Below are 20,178 nucleotides of genomic sequence, written 5' to 3' on the forward strand. Positions count from 1 at the left end.
ACTCAATAATACATAAATTATTGTTTATGGCAAAAAAACTGTTGTGTACTAATCGTTTTCCATTGAGCTATTTTTTGTTAACGTTTGAGCTACTATTTGTTGCACCATATTTGTTTATTTTTGGACCTATAATTACGCATAATTTTTTTTTGTATTGCGTACTAATACTTAAAACATATAAATATTTTTACACTTCCAGAAGGAAGTCGAGGACACTATTTGATGTATTCGATTCATTTTCCATTTATTCCATAATATCAAACATGTCATAATACATTACATGCAAATGTATAATGAGAGAGCCAACCAAAGATTTTCATTTAAACATTTTCAACTTATAATTAAAACATTACATTCAATATTGATAAATTAGTCATGGAGTTAACATTATTATATAAAATGAATTATATACCTTTTACGTAAGAAAACTTATGCCATTAAGATGGATACAAGCAAACAACTTTTGACTTTAAAAGCATGTCGGAGAAACACAAAAACGTTTGTTCCCTAAACCTAAAAACTGAAGGAAAGAAAAAAGAAAACATGAATAAAAAGTATATTGTATTCATGTAATCCCCGTTTTTGTTATACTTTATTTGTTTAAATAAATTTACCAAATATCGCGTAAATAAAATTCACCACAATAACCACCTACACGTTTACACTTTACACAATTCATCTATGCTATCTATTTCATAGATGACCCCTCCAAGATTATAACATGGAATCTCATATATAATTGGTTGGGTCCAATTATTGTAAAATGTTATTTTCAACAAAGAACGACAAAACTTTCACCTTAATGCGTGGACTTTTTCTAACTCTTCATAACTAAAAAAACAAGAAGAGAACCTTGTTATTTACGAAATTATTAATGTTTTCAAGGAGATTCATCTATGGGTAATTAGCTAAACTCATCATATTTGCAAACATTACACAACCATGGTACAACAAAAATGTTATTGCAGCATATCTCCATGGTACTGAAAATTTCATGTTAATTTCTTTCAAATTTTTGATCAAATCCACCCTTTTTTGTCGAATTTTCGATCTCCTTGGACAGTTCTTTATCATATCGATATATGTCTGCATGTCGTGAACACATAGAATATCATCGATCTTGAGGAAATCCATCACATTCATTCCCCTTTTCACAATCTTATCTATCATGTAATCAGGTATTTCAAGGTTCTCCTCTTCATCTGTCTTTAAACAGTCAAGTACCAATTCTATACCAACATGAGCATAACAAGCACATGTCCAAGGGCTAAATGTCTCATTGAATATAACTCCTGGGAGTTTTGTTATAGGATCTTTTGCATTAACGATTCTAAGAACTTTCACCCCCAACTCCTCACACCGTTCCTTAAAACGAACATTCCCAACCCTCGGTCCTGCAAATGAAAAAACTGTAAGCGGGACCGTGGGTTGTTTTAGTCTTAGTTCTGCAATGTCGTATGCGAGTAGCAGGGCTAACGAGCTACCCATGCTATGACCGGCTAACGTTATGCTCATATCTTCGTGTTTATACCTTCTTAAAAGGCGAGAAATTTCACAAATAAGCTGCTCACGACAACTTCCGACACCAAATCTAACATTGGTCTCAGAAGAAGTGTACAAGCTGAGGAACCCAGCCTCGACCATGATATGAGGTTTTGGATCATTAGGATCCAACCTAGCTGGAGACAGCGAACTCATTAAGTTCGCTATCCATTCAGGATAAGTAGCCGTGCCACGGAAAATTACTAAAATATCCCTCCTCCCAATCCTCTTTACCTCTTCATCTGACGACACAGCAATGTACCCGACCCACCGCGCACACGAACCACCATTCTGGATTGGAATGTTGATGTCAGGGGTGGCGTAAACATACTTTGTAACTTCATAACCGCAGTCAGCCCACCCTACCTCCATGAACATTCGGTTCTTGGCATACTTGCAGGTCAAGTAGCGACTGGAATCGGGGTTCAGATCAAAAGCGTCATAGGAAGCAGTAACGAACTTTCCATAACGAATGATTTCAAGTTGGAGAAGAGGATTCAAGGGTTGGATGAGATTTTCCCAGTTGTTTAAACCTTGAACATCTCTCCAGTTAAGAGGTAAACTTGGAGATATGGTAGAAACCCTAGCATGTGAAAGTGAGGAGGGTAAAGACGTAATTGCAACAGTAGTGCTACATATCTTCTTTCTGAAATCAGGTCTGCAAGAATATGGTTTTTTGGTGGTGATGATCTTGGTATAATCAACTGGGAAGTAAACAAGATTCATGCATGGAGTGTTCTTTACATCAAACACTGACTTAGCCATTCGAGAGCTTGCAGGAATTTGATTACAAAGAAAGGCTAAGAGATTTATCAAGATTAAATCATGTTTAGCAAGGTTTTGACTCAGAGAGATTAAGCAAAGCTCTGCAATGGACTATATATATATATATATATATATATATATATATATATATATATATATATATATATATATATATATATATATATATATATATATATATATATATATGTATGTATTACAGTTTTACCTGTTCTCGGAAGGAAGTGAATTGGGAATAAGCAAAATCGCATGAATGGCGAGGAAGGTGACCGGAATTATATAAACAGGAAATCGGGATATTGGTTTATATGTTGGACACGTGTCATGACTTTTAGTGGTCGGTGGGGTTGAAAATAAAAAAGTAAACAAAAAATAGTTTATTTTGTTTTGCGGCTGAGAGTGGAAAACGAGATTAGGAAGCATAATAATTATAAACAAACGACGGTTACATACCTTCTTTCTACGTACTTATGTTTTTTTTTTTATTTGGTTTATATAACATATTAAACTAAGAGCAGAAATTGGTATCCGAAAGTTTTAGATTTATATCCCAGCGGTATCAGGTGGTGTCCTCCTTCTTTGAGATCGAATGTTCAAGTCTCGTCGTGGACATAGGTGGAATAGGTGTTGTTAGCTTAGAAGTAGATTAGATTTGCAGTTCAATGCGCCTAGGCGTTAGGCGGTCTCCAACCGATTACGTTTATACCTAATCGGCCTATGTAATCGGTTTGGGTCAAAGTCGGACCTAATCGGAACTAGGCGGAGTTGGGCGCCCTGATCGGTCAAAATACAGTCAATAGAATTCAAAATTTTCAGGGGCAAAATCGTCAAACCATTGCTAGGGTTCATTTCTTCTTACTCATTCCATCTCAATCGCATTATCAATTTCACTGCTATCTCTCTCTCTCTCTCTCACATCAAAAACGGCAATTTCTTCTTCTTCTAAGCATTCTGTCTGTTCCAAGATCGTTGTTGTCTTCCAAGATCGTTGTTGCGCGCCTTCCAAGATCATTGTTGCCTTCCAAGATTGTCATCGCATTCCAGTCATCTACAAGATTGTGTTGTCGCTCCTTCTCCTTCAATATCCTCTGTCTTTGTTCCTTCCCCTCCGACATCCTCCGCTCCTCTATAATCCCTCTGATGCCTTCAACTCCTTTATTCCCGATGATACTGCCAACCTATACAAAGTTCCCGACGATACTGAAACTGCAAAGGTAATCATCCAAATGTTGAAATTCCCTGATTAGATCTTGAATTAAGCTTAGCTTTTCACTTGGGTTATGCTAATTTTTCATCTTATAGTCAATATTTGTTCATATATTAGTTTCTTTCTTTAATTGTTCTTGGTTATAGAAATGAATAAAGTGAAAGCTTCTTTGAATTTTGTCATCGTTGATGATTCTGGTTATTAAAGTGTGAAAGCTTCTTTGAATTTTACAGTTTTTGATTGTTTTTGGTTCTGCTAATTCCAGTTAAATTAATATGAAGTATATACAGAGCCTGCTGATTTGTGATGATATTAGATGAAGTGATGATAAATTGATATGAATATGCTATTAATGTGATGATATACTTAATTTTTCTGTTAAAATGATATGTGAGTGAGTATATTTAATGTGTTAATGTGATTTTTTAATGTGTTAAACTGATATGAATATGGTGTTAATGTGATGATATATTAGATGAAGTGATGATAAACTGATATGATACATAGCATGTTGATTTGAGTGAAGAATTTTAATGTGTTAATGTGAGTTTTTTTTATAATAGTTGATGAAGCTCTTGCAACTGATGTTAGTCAAGTACCCCAAGAAAGTCCAAAAACGAGGGAACTTTTCAATGAAGATTTCGAGTCCGAGAGTGAGGAGCAAGTGTTAGAAGAAGATGAATATGAGTCAGATGGGATTCAAATAATGGAAGTATGTGGAGAATATTAGAATAAAATTGTTGTGCTTGTTAAACTCACTATTAAACTTTTATGGACTTGTTGGATGATGATTTTGTGTGTTTATTAAACTTATTATTAAACTTTTATGCTTATTTTGGATGATAAATGGTTGTGCTTGTTAAATTTATTAAGTTATTATTAAACTTTTATGCTTATTTACTTATATTCTTAGTATTAAAGTTAGATTTATAAATTTATGAATTATTTTTTAATAATTAATGGTCCCCGATTAATCCCCGTCTAACAAATTAATCCCTAGACCTCAGTCCACCGCCTAGCTAACGTCTAGCGTTTTCTGCAACCTTGATATATATATATATATATATATATATATATATATATATATATATATATATATAAGAATGAGTTCTATGGAAAACAAATAACTAGGGCAACATCTACCGGAACCAATAATCAAATGACACGTGTCCATTTCTTTCTTCACAAGTAATGTATTGTGGAAGTTATTGTGGAAGTGATGTGTTGTCATATTTTCATTGGTTCAAATATGTGTCGCCCTAATCATTCATTTTCCATATAACTCTTCCCCATATATATATATATATATATATATATATATATATATATATATATATATATATATATATATATATATATATATATATATATATAGAGAGAGAGAGAGAGAGAGCTAGGTTATAATGTGGATGGACAACTATTGTGCGGACGTATGGACAATGCTATTATATGATAATGACTAAGAGAGTTGATTGTTTAGTAATGTGAATACGTTCAACCTCCCACAACTATCGTAATTTTCATGCATTCTCATAAATTCTTATTTGTTTTTTGTTCTCACACATAGTTTTTCACTAATTTATATTCTTATAGAATACGACTTTATTTGTTTTTGATCTCACACATGGTTTTTCACTAATTTATATTCTTACATAATACGACTCAATAAACATTTTGACAACATTCTGAAAGAATGAGAATAATAATAAAAAGTCTATAGTAACCTTATAGACGATTTAATAGTGAGAATATGTGATAATGAAAATAGTTATGTAAGATTGAACGTATTCATATTGTCAAACACCATATTTTTTTGCTATTCTCACAGAATAACATTGTTCATACGTCTGAACAATAGATGTCAATTCATATTTGAACCTAGAAAAGTTAATCTACTCCTAAGTTAACAACACCTATTCCACCTATGTCCATGACAAGACTTGAACTCTCGACCTCAAAGAAGGAGGGCACCACCTGATACCGTTGGGTTAAACAACATATTTTTTTGCTATTCTCGCAAAATAACATTATCCATAAGTCCGCACAATAAATGTCAATCAATATTTGAACGTAGCTCTCTCTCTCTCTCTTATATATATATATATATATATATATATATATATATATATATATATATATATATATATAGGGAAGGGTTATATGGAAAATAAAAAAACCCTAAAAATCATAAAAATGCATAAAATAATACTTAGACATCACAAAACTTTTTTTTTTGACTTTACACATCAAAAAATCGCAGCTTTTTTTTTAAATTTCGCTGAAAAATAAAATAAAAAATCAATTTTTTTTTTTTATAATTTTTTTTCAAAGGGTCCAAACAAAGGGTTATTTTTTATTAACTTGATCATGAGACGAACACACTCATTGTAGGATGAGTGATCTTCAAAGATGGCCCTGAAATTGCTTGATGCAATGGATGGAGATTGGTTTTGAGTAGCGTAGTCTGAACCAGCGGGTTGTGCGGAACTAGAAGCCTTGGCTTGCTTCTTTGAGATGCCTGATTTCACCATTTTGAGAAATTCTTTTTGAAGAACTTGCAGAAAAGCTTTGAGTGCAAGAGAGTGAGGAAGATGAAAATCACCAAAGAGAGTTCAGAAAGCGTAAAGCTTTCTTGGGGAGGGAAAAAAAGTTTATATCGTAGCGGATCTCAAAATTTTATTGTTTTAACCTTATATGAGACAGATAAAAATAAAAACCCTTGAGTTTTTATATTTAAAAATTAAGGACAACCAAAAATAAGATTAAAGAAAAGTAAATCTTTAATGTTTTGATTTTTCAAAAATGTAGCATTTAATGAAGTGTCAGGCCCAATATCACACGTCTGAAGATCGTGTGGTGAGGGGCGAAAATTCGTTGAATAAAGGTGGAATTTGTAACGGATTTGACATCTTCGGGCAAAGGGGATTAGATAGTTAGGAAAAAGGATTTCTAAAAGATTTCTTTTATTGGGAAACTGTTTTATTTGGTATCAAACCCAAAATAGGTCTGACAAAAGGATTATTTGAAAAAGAAGAACTGAAACGGTGATGTGCTATACAACGAATGTTCTTTGAGAATGTTTTTTTAATTAAATGAAGGATGATTAAATAGCACATAAAGTTTTTTGGAATTTATGAAGTAGTTGAAGATTCATTCAATGCAACTGAGGATTGAACAACCATTGTGGATTGGATCATCATTGCGGATAGATTCGTCGTTGTGGTGGATGATTAGAAGACAGCAATAGAAGGAACTGAGAGAAACACTTGAACAAAATCAGAAATAACAAACAATAAGGACCCTTGAAATATAGGTATGATATATGGTTGCGATACACAAGCTATACTGAAACCATGTATGATAGATATATTTAGCTAGGACCGCAACAGAGACCAGAAGTGGTCTGCGGTACCTATCAATTCAAAAAGAATTGCGGGTCCGGATTCATCATTCTTAACATTTGTAAGAAACTGTTTAGTTTTGTAGAGTCAAGTGCCTTTGTAAATACACCAGCAATCTCTTCATTAGTGTTAACAAAAATTAGTTCATTGTTACCTTTCAAGATATGGTCTTTGATGAAGTGATACTGTAGTTCATATGGCTTTGTCTTAGAGTGATGAATAGGATTGTGGGAAATCACTATAGCACTCTCAGAGTCACTGTAAATTGGTATCCACAGCATCATATATCCGTACGTAGCCTATAAGTTGAGTCTTCATCCATAAGACTTGTAAACAACAGCTGGCTGTAGCCACATATTCAGCTTCTACGGCAGACAACGAGACACAATTTTGTTTCCTTGATGACCAACTGACGAGTCTTCCACCAAGAAATTGACAGCCACCGGAAGTGCTTTTTCTGTCCAATCTGCATCCGGCATGATCCGCATCTGTGAATGCTTGAAGACTGAATTCGTTCCCTGCAGGATACCAGAGGCCTAGAGCTTTGCTTCCCTTCAAGTATTTGAGAATTTCTTAACTGCGGTCATATGTGATACTTTCGGATCTACCTGGTATCTTGCGCATAAGCCTGTTGCGAAGACAATGTCAGGTCTGCTTGTGGTGAGGTACATCAATGAGCCAATCATTCCTCTGTAAGTTTTATGGTCTACTGATTCTCTGGAAGAATCAATAGAGATCTTATATCCGAAGGCCATAGGGACCTTGGCAAAGGAATAGTTGTCCATTGAGTATTTCTTCAGCAGTTTAGAGGTGTATTCTCCTGATGGATGAATATCCCTTGAGGGACCTATTTCACTTGAAGTCCTAGTGAGAATTTAATATCTCTGTTCATGCTCATTTGGAATTTGTTGGTCATGAGCTTTGCAAATTCATCTACCATCCCTTGATCAGTTGATCTGAAGATGATATCATCCACATATATTTGTACAAGCATAAGGTGATTACCGTTTGCTTTTCTAAATAAAGTGGGGTCAATCATTCCTTTTTTGTAACCGGATGAGACAAGAAATTCTGAAAGGGTCTCATACCACGCTCTTGGTGCTTACTTTAGACCATAAACCACTTTTCTCAAGCTTGTAACAGTAATCTGGAAATTCATGACTTTCGAAGCCTAAAGGTTGTTGAAGATAAACCTCCTCTTTCAATTCACCATTAAGGAAGACACTCTTTACATCCATTTGATGTACTTTGATGTTCTTGTGAGCAGCGTACGCTAAGAAAATTTGTATGGCCTCCATCCTGGCTACGGGGGCGTATGTTTCATCATAATCAACACCTTTAAGTTGACTACACCCCTTAGCGACTAGTCTCACTTTGTTTCTGACGACCAAACCGGATCCATCTAATTTATTCTTGTACACCCCTCTTGTTCCAACAATAGTTTGACCTTTTGACTTTGGAACGAGTTGCCACACTTTGTTTCTTTCAAATTCTGCCAGTTCCTCTTGCACTGGGGATATCCAGTCGGGCTCCATTAAGGCTTCTTTGATGGTTCTGGGCTCGACAGAGGACATAAACGTTGCATAGTGACAGTGATCAGTTAAATCATTGGAGGAACGAGTTTGAATAACTACAGATGGATTTCCGATGATTTGAACTGGTGGGTGGTCCTTCGTCCATACATGAAGACAGGGTTGCAGATGGTCAGCGGCTGTGGTGGAGGAAATGTCTTCAATATCTGAAGACTCTGCAGCAGAAGAGGGCAATTCCCCTTGGACTTGTGAGCAGCCCGCAAAATTGTCATGAATCGGGGAAGTGGGATTAGCATTTACTTGAGCATTTGAGAGAATTTTCCCCTGGATTGGGGATGGGAATTCCCCCCGAACCTGAGAAGGTTCCCCCTAGATTGTAGAGAGAGTGATTATCCTTGGACCGGTTTTAGTGTCAATGTTCTCTATATCTTCAATGTTCGAGTCTGAGGAGACATTTGATGGAAGAGTAATTGAAACATCCCAAAAACACAGTCTGAAAATTTCGTTTAATTTAATAATAAAAACCATAGTCGATAAACCTCATATAAAAATGATAAGCAATGTAGCTCAAAATATCATAACAATTGTGTAACATCCCAAAAATACGAGCCAAAAATTTCATTTTTAAAACATGTACTTAGCAAACATTAGGAATAAAACGTTCAACGATCATGTCATTTCAGGAAAGATAATGCATGTTTGGAAAACATTTTTATAAAACATAAAAGTGTCAGAGTACAAATCCCCAGGTGATATCATAATGCGAAATATAAAGCATGTGTGTGATGTACCGCTACCGCGCCAGCTCCTTCCCCTTCGAAGAAGAGGTACCTGAAACCAAAACTGAAAACTGTAAGCACGAAGCTTAGTGAGTTCCCCCAACATACCACATACCATACAATCGCATATCATACATACTGCCGGACAATTCTGGGGTGCCCGACCTACCCGGTACGGCCATTCTGGGGTGCCGACTTACTCGTGTCAAGCCGTTCTAGGGTGCTGACTACCCATGTCAAGCCATTCTGGGGGGCTGATTACCCATCGGTCTTGACAACCGATCCTCGGGGACTATTTCACCCCTACTGCTACTGTCACATATATCATAACATAACATATTATCAGACATATCTGGGGTGTCCGATCTACCCTTCGGTCCTAACGACCGAACTTGGGGACTATTCCCCTCCTACTACCACTATCACATATAACATATCATGCCAGCATATAAACATATCATCACATACTGTCAGACATATCTGGGGTGTCTGACCTACCCTTCGGTCCTAACAACCGAACTCTACTACTATCACATATGCATATCATGCCAACATATAACATATCAGGTAGTAGCAAACCCATATGATATCACAAAGACAAACATCTAACATACAACTCCTACTGGTGGGCCGGCATTGTGGTCGTAGACCCACCGCTACTGGAAGGTAACTCACCTCAAAGTAGCTGCTGATCTGTGTGGGAACTGACTGCCTTCTGCTGCTGCTGCCCCGGAAATCCTCCGGCTATAATTCCCACAAAACACTCAGTCAAATACTGCTAACCGACCTTAGAGTAAATGACCATTCACCCTTAACCAAACCAAGAGTCAAAGTCAAAGTCAACTTCCAGTTGACCCAACTCGCCGAGTCCTTTTCCCTTTGTCTGACCCTAATCCCGTCTCTACTCGTCGAGTTAGGCATTGACTCGACGAGTTTTCCTTCTAATCCAAGGTCCAATAGTCCTTTATCCTACTCGCCGAGTTGTATGAACAACTCGTCGAGTTCATTTTCATCCGAAGAACATGCTATGCTGAGACTCGCCGAGTTGTATGAACAACTCGCCGAGTCTGTTCTTGAGGCAAGAAGATTGCCTTGAACTCGCCGATTCAGGGCGTTGACTCGCCGAGTTCCTTCATGAGTGAGTCTGGCTTCCGACCCACTGAGTCGCACCCTATGACTCACTACCCCACCCAGCAAACACGAAAAGGGGGAAACTCGGGGACTCGCGACTCGACTCGCCGAGTCCGATGAACGACTCGCCGAGTCTGTCACATGCAAATACTATGTACTCGATTTTTCTTGAATCCAGCTCATGCCATTCATAGATCTGGGTTTCTAGGGCCTGATTAACACGTAAAGTTTCCAACTTTACGTGTAAATAAACACCAATGAAGTTTTTAGGGCTCAAAATGCACTAAAAAAGTAGATCTAGGGCTTTCATGCAATATGGCTCAATAAAGGCAGTGGATCTGAGCTCCTGGAGCTCAATCATGCCTAGATCTAAGGGTTAATCAACTTATTACAAACCCTAATTCGTAATCAAGCTTGGAAATGGCTCAATATGGACTTTAATGGAGCTATAAGGGACTATAAGCATGGAAACAGAGGGAAACTGAGTCATACCTCAAGGAAATCACTGAGATAACACCAAAATGCCTGGCCTCCTTCTTCTCTTCTTGATCTACTCTTCTTTTCTCTCAAAAACTTCAAGAAACACACCAAAGCACTTTAATCTCACAAGGAATAAGGGTTTGGACGATGTTTGGAGCTCTGAGGGTGAAGGGGGCGAGGTTGGGCACATAAGGTTGGTTTAAATAGGGTGCAAACCCTTGAAATTTAGGGTTTCATCAGACAGTGGGGACTCGCCTAGTCCAGAATGTGGACTCGCCGAGTCGCCAACTTAAACGTGCTCCCAAACCCGTCTCTACTCGGCGAGTCGGGCCTACAACTCGCCGAGTCCAAGGCCAAAAATGCAAAATACTTAGATAAATTTTACGTACCAGGAACTAGGTGCTACAAATCACCCCCATTTATTTTAGACTTCGTCCTCGAAGTCTGCTGCTCGATCCTGAAACAGCTCGGGGTAATGCTCCATCATTTCTTCCACCGGTTCCCAGGTCCATTCCGAACCATTTCAATGCTGCCATTGCACCTTTACTAATTCCACCCTGTTGTTCCTCAGATCCTTCGACTTCCGGTCGAGGATTGCGACTGGACGCTCAATGTAATTCAGGCTGTCATCAACCTGTATATCCTCTAGCGGCACCACCGCTGAATCATCCACTAGGCACTTCCGCAGCTGGGAGACATGGAAGGTGTTGTGGATCTGACTGTGCTCGGCTGGTAGATCCAACCTATATGCCACCTTGCCCACCCGGGCTACAACCCTGAACGGACCAATGAATCTCGGGCCCAACTTGCCCCGCTTCATGAATCGAATGACGCCTTTCCATGGTGACACTTTCAGGAGAACCATATCCCCGACCTGGAACTCCAGATCTGATCGACGCTTGTTGGCGTAACTTTTCTGCCGACTCTGCGCAGTCTGAAGCCTGCTTCGAACCTGCTGGACCCTCTTGGTCGTTTTGAGCACCACCTCGGTGCTCCTCATGACCCTCTGGCCAACTTCACCCCAACATACCGGGGTCCTCCACCTCCGTCCGTACAACATCTCGAATGGGGGACGGTCAATACTCGTGTGGTAGCTGTTGTTGTACGAGAACTCAGCCAAGGGAAGATAGGTATCCCAACTACCATCGAAGTCTAGCACACATGCCTGCAACATATCCTCCAATGCTTGGATGGTCCGCTCGCTCTGACGATCCGTCTGTGGGTGAAAGGCGGTGCTAAAATGTAGACGAGTGCCCAGCTCATCATGAAACCTCTTCCAAAACCTGGAAGTGAACCGCACATCTCGATCTGATATCACTGACACTGGCACCCCGTGCTGCGCCACTATCTCCCTGATATAGATATCGGCTAACTTTTCGGCCGAGATACTCTCCTGGATCGGAATAAACTGGGCGCTTTTGGTCAATTGATCCACGATGACCCAAATCAAATCTACTCCTCGCGCAGTCCTGGGAAGCTTTGTGATAAAATTCATCGTAGTATCTTCCCATTTCCACAATGGGATATCCAACGGCTACATCTTGCCGTGCGGTCTCTGATGCTCGGCCTTGACCTTCCTGCAGGTCAAACACCGCTCGACGTACCACGCCACATCCCGCTTCATGTAGGGCCACCAATAGTCTAGAAGAAGATCCCCATACATCTTCGTCGCCCCTGGATGAATAGAGAATCGGGATTTGTGCGCCTCCTCCATCAATATCTGGCGCACTCCTCCGTGATACAGCACCCACACCCTACGGTGTAGTGTCAATAACCCTCGGCTATCATAATCGAAGGAGGTGACTTGACCCACTATTCGCTCACTCTTCCGATGTTCCTCCTTCATAGCCTCCTGCTGAGCCTCCCGAATCTGCTCTAACAGTGGAGTCACCACCGTCATCCTCATACACACATCTCTGATCGGCGCCTCCTTACGGCTAAGCGCATCGGCCACCATGTTGGCCTTCCCCAGGTGATTAAGGATCTCGCAATCATAATCCTTCACCACATCCAACCACCGACACTACCTCATGTTCAGATTCGGCTAATCCATGAGGTACCTCAAACTCTTGTGGTCCGTGTAAATGGTACATCGAACTCCGTAGAGATAATGCCGCCAAATATTGAGGGCGAAGACCACCGCCCCCAACTCTAAATCATGCGTCGGGTAGTTCGCCTTGTGAGGCTTCAGCTGCCTCGAGGCATAAGCAATGACATGCCCCCTCTGCATCAAAACTGCGCCTAAGCCCGAGATAGACACATCACAGTATACCATAAAATCCTCTACGCCCTCGGGTAGGGCTAAGATTAGCACCTCGCACAATCTCTGCCTCAGAGTCTCAAATGCTGCCTGCTGCTCAGGTCACCATCGAAAGACCACGACTTTCCTAGTCAACCATGTCAGGGGTACGGCTATCTTGGAGAAATCCTGAATAAATCTCCGATAGTAGCCTGCTAATCCTAGGAAACTCCGAATCTCAGATGGAGACTTCGGAACCTCCCATCTCATCACGGCCTCCACCTTGGCTGGGTCTACTGAAATCCCGTTTTGATTGACGAGGTGCCCAAGAAACTGCACCTCGTGCAACCAAAACTCACACTTGGAGAACTTGGCGTACAAGCTCTCCCTCCTCAAGGTCTCCAAAACCTCTCTCAGATGCTCCTCGTGCTCCTCCTGCGTCTTGGAATAAACCAAGATGTCATCAATGAAAACTATCACAGACCGATCCAGCATCGGTCTACACACGCGGTTCATGAGGTCCATGAACACGGCAAGAGCATTGGTGAGCCCAAACGGCATCACCACGAACTCATAATGGCCATAACGCGTCCGAAACGCGGTCTTCTGTACATCCTCCTCTCTGACCCTCATCTGATGATAACCTGAACGCAAATCGATCTTGGAGAACCAAGATGCTCCCTGTAACTGGTCAAAGAGGTCGTCATTCCTCGGGAATGGGTAACGGTTCTTCACTGTTACCTTATTCAGCTCCCGGTAATCTATACACATCCGATGCGACTCGTCCTTCTTCTTCACAAACAGGATCGGGGCTCCCCAGGGTGAACTGCTCGGTCGAATAAATCCCTTGTGTAGCAGCTCCTGCAGCTACATAGACAACTCTTGCATCTCGGAAGGAGCCAACCGATAGGGTGCCTTGGCTGTCGGAGCCGCACTAGGAACTAGGTCGATCCTGAACTCTACCTGACGCTCCGGAGGTATTCCAGGAAGCTCCTCCGGGAACACATCAGCGTAGTCTCCCACCACTGGAACCTCGCTCACCGTCGCCTTACCCGCATCCCGGGTATCCATAATGTACACGACATACCCCGCGCAACCCTGCTGAAGGTAGCGCCCAGCTCTCACTGCTGAACATACTGTGGGTCCACGATGTGGCCTCTCGCCGTGGATCACCAACTCTCCCCCACTTGGGGTCCTGATCCGCACTAACTGTTGTGCACAATCTATTACCGCCCCATTACGGCTCAACCAATCCATGCCTATAATCACCTTGTTCCCCTGCAAAGGGATGGGAACCAAATCCACCAAGTAGCGCTCTTCAAATAACCTTAGGACACAATCCCTGAATACTGCTGACGCTTGCACCGATCGATCATCGGCAATCTCTACCTCTAAAGGGCAATCCAACATGCCCGGAGACTCAGTAAACCTCTTTCTAAGCGCAATGGAATCAAATGATCGGGATGCACCCGAGTCAAACAACACCTGAACAGGAATACCGTTCACATGGAACGATCCTAACGCATATACACAGAGCACTGATCAATATCATAACATTGTAAAAATAAGATAGAGGAAAAGGATCATACCCGTCACCACATCGGGTGCGGTGCAAGCCTCCTCGGTAGTCAGTTGAAATGCCCGGCTCCTCACCACTATAGCCTCTGCCTTGACCTGCCGGCCATCTGTAATCCGCAGGGTAGCTGGAGCTGGCGCCTTAGCCGACACTGATGCTGTCAACTGGGGGCAATTGGCCTTCTTGTGGTCCCTCTGGTTGCAGTGGAAACACAGCAACTCTGATGTCTGAATCACAGGTGCAGGGGCGGTACAATCCCTGCTGAAATGCCCCGTCTTGCCGCACTTATAGCAGCACGGCGATCCCAGTCTACATGCCCCCTCATGAGGCCTACCACATTTCTTGCAGCGGCTCGGTCCTGACTGGCCTTTCGGCCTACCATCTGATCCCTTGGGCTTCTTCCCCGAAGTCCCTCCTGCCTGACCCTCCTCTGTCTTCCTCTTCCGGATGTGCTCCATATCTATCTCCCTCTCCCTCACCCTGGCAATCATAGAGTCCAAGGTAGGACAAGCTGAAAAACTGACATGCTCTCGAATATCAGCTCGGAGCCTGTCATGGTAGCGGGTCCTCCTCATGTCCTCATCACCCGTATACTGGGGCACCAACAATGCCCACTCCCGGAACTTGGCGGTGATCTCCGCCACAGTCTCTGTCGTCTGCCTCATATCCAAGAACTCCCTGGCCAGCTGCTGAAGCTCGATAGCCGGCGCGAACTCTACCCTGAACCTGGTCGCGAAGTCCGACCAGGTCATAGCCTCGACAACCGAGGCTCCCAATGAGTCACCCACGGACTCCCACCAATCCCTAGCTCGATCTCGTAAACACCCTGCTGCAAACCTCACCTTTTACCCCTCAGGGCAGAAGCTAATCATCTGTGCATACTCAATGTCTGCAATCCATCGTCTGGCAGCTATGGGGTCCTTCGCCCCGTGAAAATCCAGCGCACCACTGCCCCGGAAGTCCTTGAAGGACAGTGTGCGAGATCCCGACTGGCCTGATGCCATGTCGCTCCTGAATGCCCTAAGGCGATCCTCCATCAACTCTAATATCCCTTCCTTGATCAACCCGAAGATAATGGGGGTCGACTCAAGGATGTCTCTGGTGATCTCTGACGCGATGAACTCGCGTAGCCCCTCGTCTACTGGCTCAGAACCCGATCCCTCTCCTGAACTGCCAACTGCTGGCCTTGAGCGTAGTACCACCATTCCGAAATACATAAATAATAATTGTTAGCGGTACTGATACCTCTGGAGGGATCACACCTACTACAAGTTCCCTGGTCTTATGTTGGCCTTCCTCGGTTTGGGTACGGATCCTCTGCTTTCAGTAGTACAAGCCCATACTACCTTCCACATCTATCCGTACCTTCTCCAAGGACTGCCTTGACTCCACCAGATCCCTGTCACTACCGCTTATCACCGCTATACTCATCCAAGGCTTGCCCTAGGAAAATCTCTAACTCTACTCGACCCAGTCGTCAGCTGCTGAAGGCCTCCTTGTGATGCCAGTTAGCCATTACCTGAACACCATCACATGTGATGAGGCTCAGATAATCCTTCGAGTAACAGATTCGTCCCTATAACAATTAGACTCAAACGAGAGCTGCGCAATACGGCCAAATCCAGCACTCTAAGATTATTCAACCCTGATCACATGTGACGTGACATATTCACTTAATGGCTAACTCCCATCACTCACAACCGCACAAAGCAAGCAACATTCAGACAAAAGGGAACAATCTCAAGCAAATCTGTTCTCATAGAGAAAAAACTGAACTAGCATACAATGCTAAACTCGTACTATCAGGCATAACCTAAACAGGCTACCCTACTGCTGTCTACTCAATTCTAGCATGCAATTTTCATATACTGGAGCACATAAAGCAGGCACATAAGGCATCACTCCTAGATCCTTAGTCCTATTCTAGCATGTTGTTCTACTAGAAACTGATAAACATAACATAAGCTGGTATGGGTACTTTGGGGAATACTTACTTGAGCTCAGCCGGTCGCGCTCATCACACACTTTGTTCCTTCTTAAAACTCTTTACTCAGCTTTTAGAAAACATTTTCTTCTTTAAAATATTTTAATCCCTCGATTTGAGTTCAGACACCCCTGAAGGTGTGTCCGAATCCCTCAAACCAGAGCTCTGATACCAACTTGTAACATCCTAAAAATACGAGCCAAAATTTTCATTTTTAAAACATGTACTTAGCAAACATTTGGAATAAAACGTTCAACGATCATGTCATTTCACGAAAGATAATTCATGTCTGGAAAACATTTTTATAAAACATAAAAGTGTCAGAGTACAAATCCCCAGGTGATATCATAATGCGGAATATAAAGCATGTGTGTGATATACTGCTACCGCGCCAGCTCCTTCCCGTTCGAAGAAGAGGTACCTGAAACCAAAACTGAAAACTGTAAGCACGAAGCTTAGTGAGTTCCCCCAACATACCACATACCATACAATCACATATCATACATACTGCCGGACAATTCTGGGGTGCCCGACCTACCCGGTACGGCCATTCTGGGGTGCCGACTTACCCGTGTCAAGCCGTTCTGGGGTGCTGACTACCCATGTCAAGCCATTCTGGGGGGCTGACTACCCATCGGTCTTGACAACCGATCCTCGGGGACTATTTCACCCCTACTGCTACTGTCACATATATCATAACATAACATATTATCAGACATATCTGGGGTGTCCGATCTACCCTTCGGTCCTAACGACCGAACTTGGGGACTATTCCCCTCCTACTACCACTATCACATATAACATATCATGCCAGCATATAAACATATCATCACATACTGTCAGACATATCTGGGGTGTCTGACCTACCCTTCGGTCCTAACAACCGAACTCTACTACTATCACATATGCATATCATGCCAGCATATAACATATCAGGTAGTAGCAAACCCAGATGATATCACAAAGACAAACATCTAACATACAACTCCTACTGGTGGGCCGACATTGTGGCCGTAGACCCACCGCTACTGGAAGGTAACTCACCTCAAAGTAGCTGCTGATCTGTGTGGGAACTGACTGCCTTCTGCTGCTGCTGCCCCGAAAATCCTCCAGCTATAATTCCCACAAAACACTCAGTCAAATACTGCTAACCAACCTCAGAGTAAATGACCATTTACCCTTAACCAAACCAAGAGTCAAAGTCAAAGTCAACTTCAAGTTGACCCGACTCGCCGAGTTGGCTTGCCAACTCGCCGAGTCCTTTTCCCTTTGTCTGACCCTAATCCCTTCTCTACTCGTCGAGTTAGGCATTGACTCGACGAGTTTTCCTTCTAATCTAAGGTCCAATAGTCCTTTATCCTACTCGCCAAGTTGTATGAACAACTCGTCAAGTTCATCTTCATCCGAAGAACATGCTATTCTGAGACTCGCCGAGTTGTATGAACAACTCGCCGAGTCTGTTCTTGAGGCAAGAAGATTGCCTTGAACTTGCCGAGTCAGGGCGTTGACTCGCCGAGTTCCTTCATGAGTGAGTCTGGCTTCCGACCCACTGAGTCACACCCCATGACTCACTACCCCACCCAGCAAACACGAAAAGGGGGAAAACGCGGGGACTCGCGACTCGACTCGCCGAGTCCGATGAACGACTCGCCGAGTCTGTTACATGCAAATACTATGTACTCGATTTTGCTTGAATCCAGCTCATGCCATTCATAGATCTGGGTTTCTAGGGCCTGATTAACATGTAAAGTTTCCAACATTACATGTAAATAAACACCAATGAAGGTTTTAGGGCTCAAAATGCACTAAAGAAGTAGATCTATGGCTTTCATGCAATATGACTCCATAAAGGCAGTGGATCTGAGCTCCTGGAGCTCAATCATGCCTAGATCTAAGGGTTAATCAACTTATTACAAACCCTAATTCGTAATCAAGCTTGGAAATGGCTCAAGAAGGACTTTAATGGAGCTATAAGGGACTATAAGCATGGAAACATAGGGAAACTGAGTCATACCTCAAGGAAATCACTGAGATAACACCAAAATGCCTAGCCTCCTTCTTCTCTTCTTGATCTACTCTTCTTTTCTCTCAAAAACTTCAAGAAACACACCAAACCACTTCAATCTCACAAGGAATAAGGGTTTGGACGATGTTTGGAGCTCTGAGGGTGAAGGGGGCAAGGTTGGGGCACATAAGGTTGGTTTAAATGGGGTGCAAACCCTTGAAATTTAGGGTTTCATCAGACAGCGGGGACTTGCCGAGTCCAGAATGTGGACTCGCCGAGTCGCCAACTTAAACGTGCTCCCAAACCCGTCTCTACTCGGCGAGTCGGGCCTACAACTCGCCGAGTCCAAGGCCAAAAATGCAAAATACTTAGATCACAAAGACACCAAGCATACTGAACTAATGCATCGGACCTTAGTCCGGAACACATAACTCATACCATGTCTATATCACAAAGACACCAAGCATACTGAACTACTGCATCAGACCGAAGTCTGGAACTACTGCTAACTAAACGGGCCGACATTGTGGTTGTAGACTTGTTCCTACTGGAAAGAAACTCACCTCACACTGCTGAAGTCCCGCAGACACAATCCCACACTGTTGAAGTCCCGCAGACTCCACCCCAGCTGCTGGTTGACAGATTCCCGAACTGTCAACACCAAATAACACCCAATTAATAATTGGGTTCTAACACATAACTAAAAATATATGCTTTAGATAATTACTACATTACCCCTAGGTTGGCTTACCCAAGCCCAAGGCCTAATCCATAGGCCCAAAGTTAACTAGGGATCAAAGCCCAACATATGGCCCATCTATGGCCCAATTTTCCAAATTGGGCCCAATCCTTCATATGGGCCTCATCCTAAAGCCCAACTAATTACTCTAGTCCATTTGATTATTCTCGGATGGCCCAACACAAAGCCTAAGTGAAATTAGGGTTTCACATCAAATGATAACTAGGGTTAAGTGTTTCTTACTTAACCCACTAAGGACTTAACACACTAGGGACTTAATCCATTATTGCTTAGATTAATTTCTGCCAATGATTATTATTTAATATTCACTTATTAAATAATTCTCGTGTGTGTCCTGATAATTTCTCAAATATTAGGATTTTCTCAATTAGCCCATTAAGGACTTAGTCCATTAAGTCCTTTACTCTACTAGATAAATGGTCTGGAATAGTTTGGGCTTAATTCACAATCCAATCCCTATGACCCACAAGTGGGCCCAATAAGTCTAAGGCCCAGCCCAATTACTCACAATTAGGGTTTTCTAAACCCTAATTAGAGTTCCTCACCCAAACGTGGCCCAATAGGCCCAAAATTAACCTCTAAGCCCATTAGGGTTTTGCTTGTGGGGCACCACCCACTACCACCTCGGGTAGTGGTGGTAAATGGCGGCACACGGCGGCGGCCACCACCATAAGGTGGTGGCTTTCCATATGTTTTCATTAATATTTTGGAAATTACAATTACAATGCTTTATACACACACACACACTAACTAACACAC

General features: G+C 42.1%; 1 protein-coding gene across 1 annotated transcript; it reads right to left on the bottom strand.

Moving 5' to 3' along the window:
• Positions 1–894: 894 nt before the first annotated feature.
• LOC145057919 (galactolipase DONGLE, chloroplastic-like) lies at positions 895–3,440 on the bottom strand. The gene is made up of 3 exons (XM_079005833.1): positions 3,251–3,440; positions 1,225–2,342; positions 895–1,158 (listed from the first exon to the last, which is right to left on the bottom strand). The coding sequence occupies exons 1-3, from the start codon at positions 3,438–3,440 to the stop codon at positions 895–897; spliced, it is 1,572 nt and encodes a 523-aa protein (XP_078861959.1).
• Positions 3,441–20,178: the final 16,738 nt, after the last annotated feature.

Source organism: Lactuca serriola, chromosome 1 (genome assembly GCF_051521515.1).
Source record: "Lactuca serriola cultivar US96UC23 chromosome 1, Lser_US96UC23_V15, whole genome shotgun sequence".
In the NCBI taxonomy this organism is placed as follows: Eukaryota; Viridiplantae; Streptophyta; class Magnoliopsida; order Asterales; family Asteraceae; genus Lactuca; species Lactuca serriola.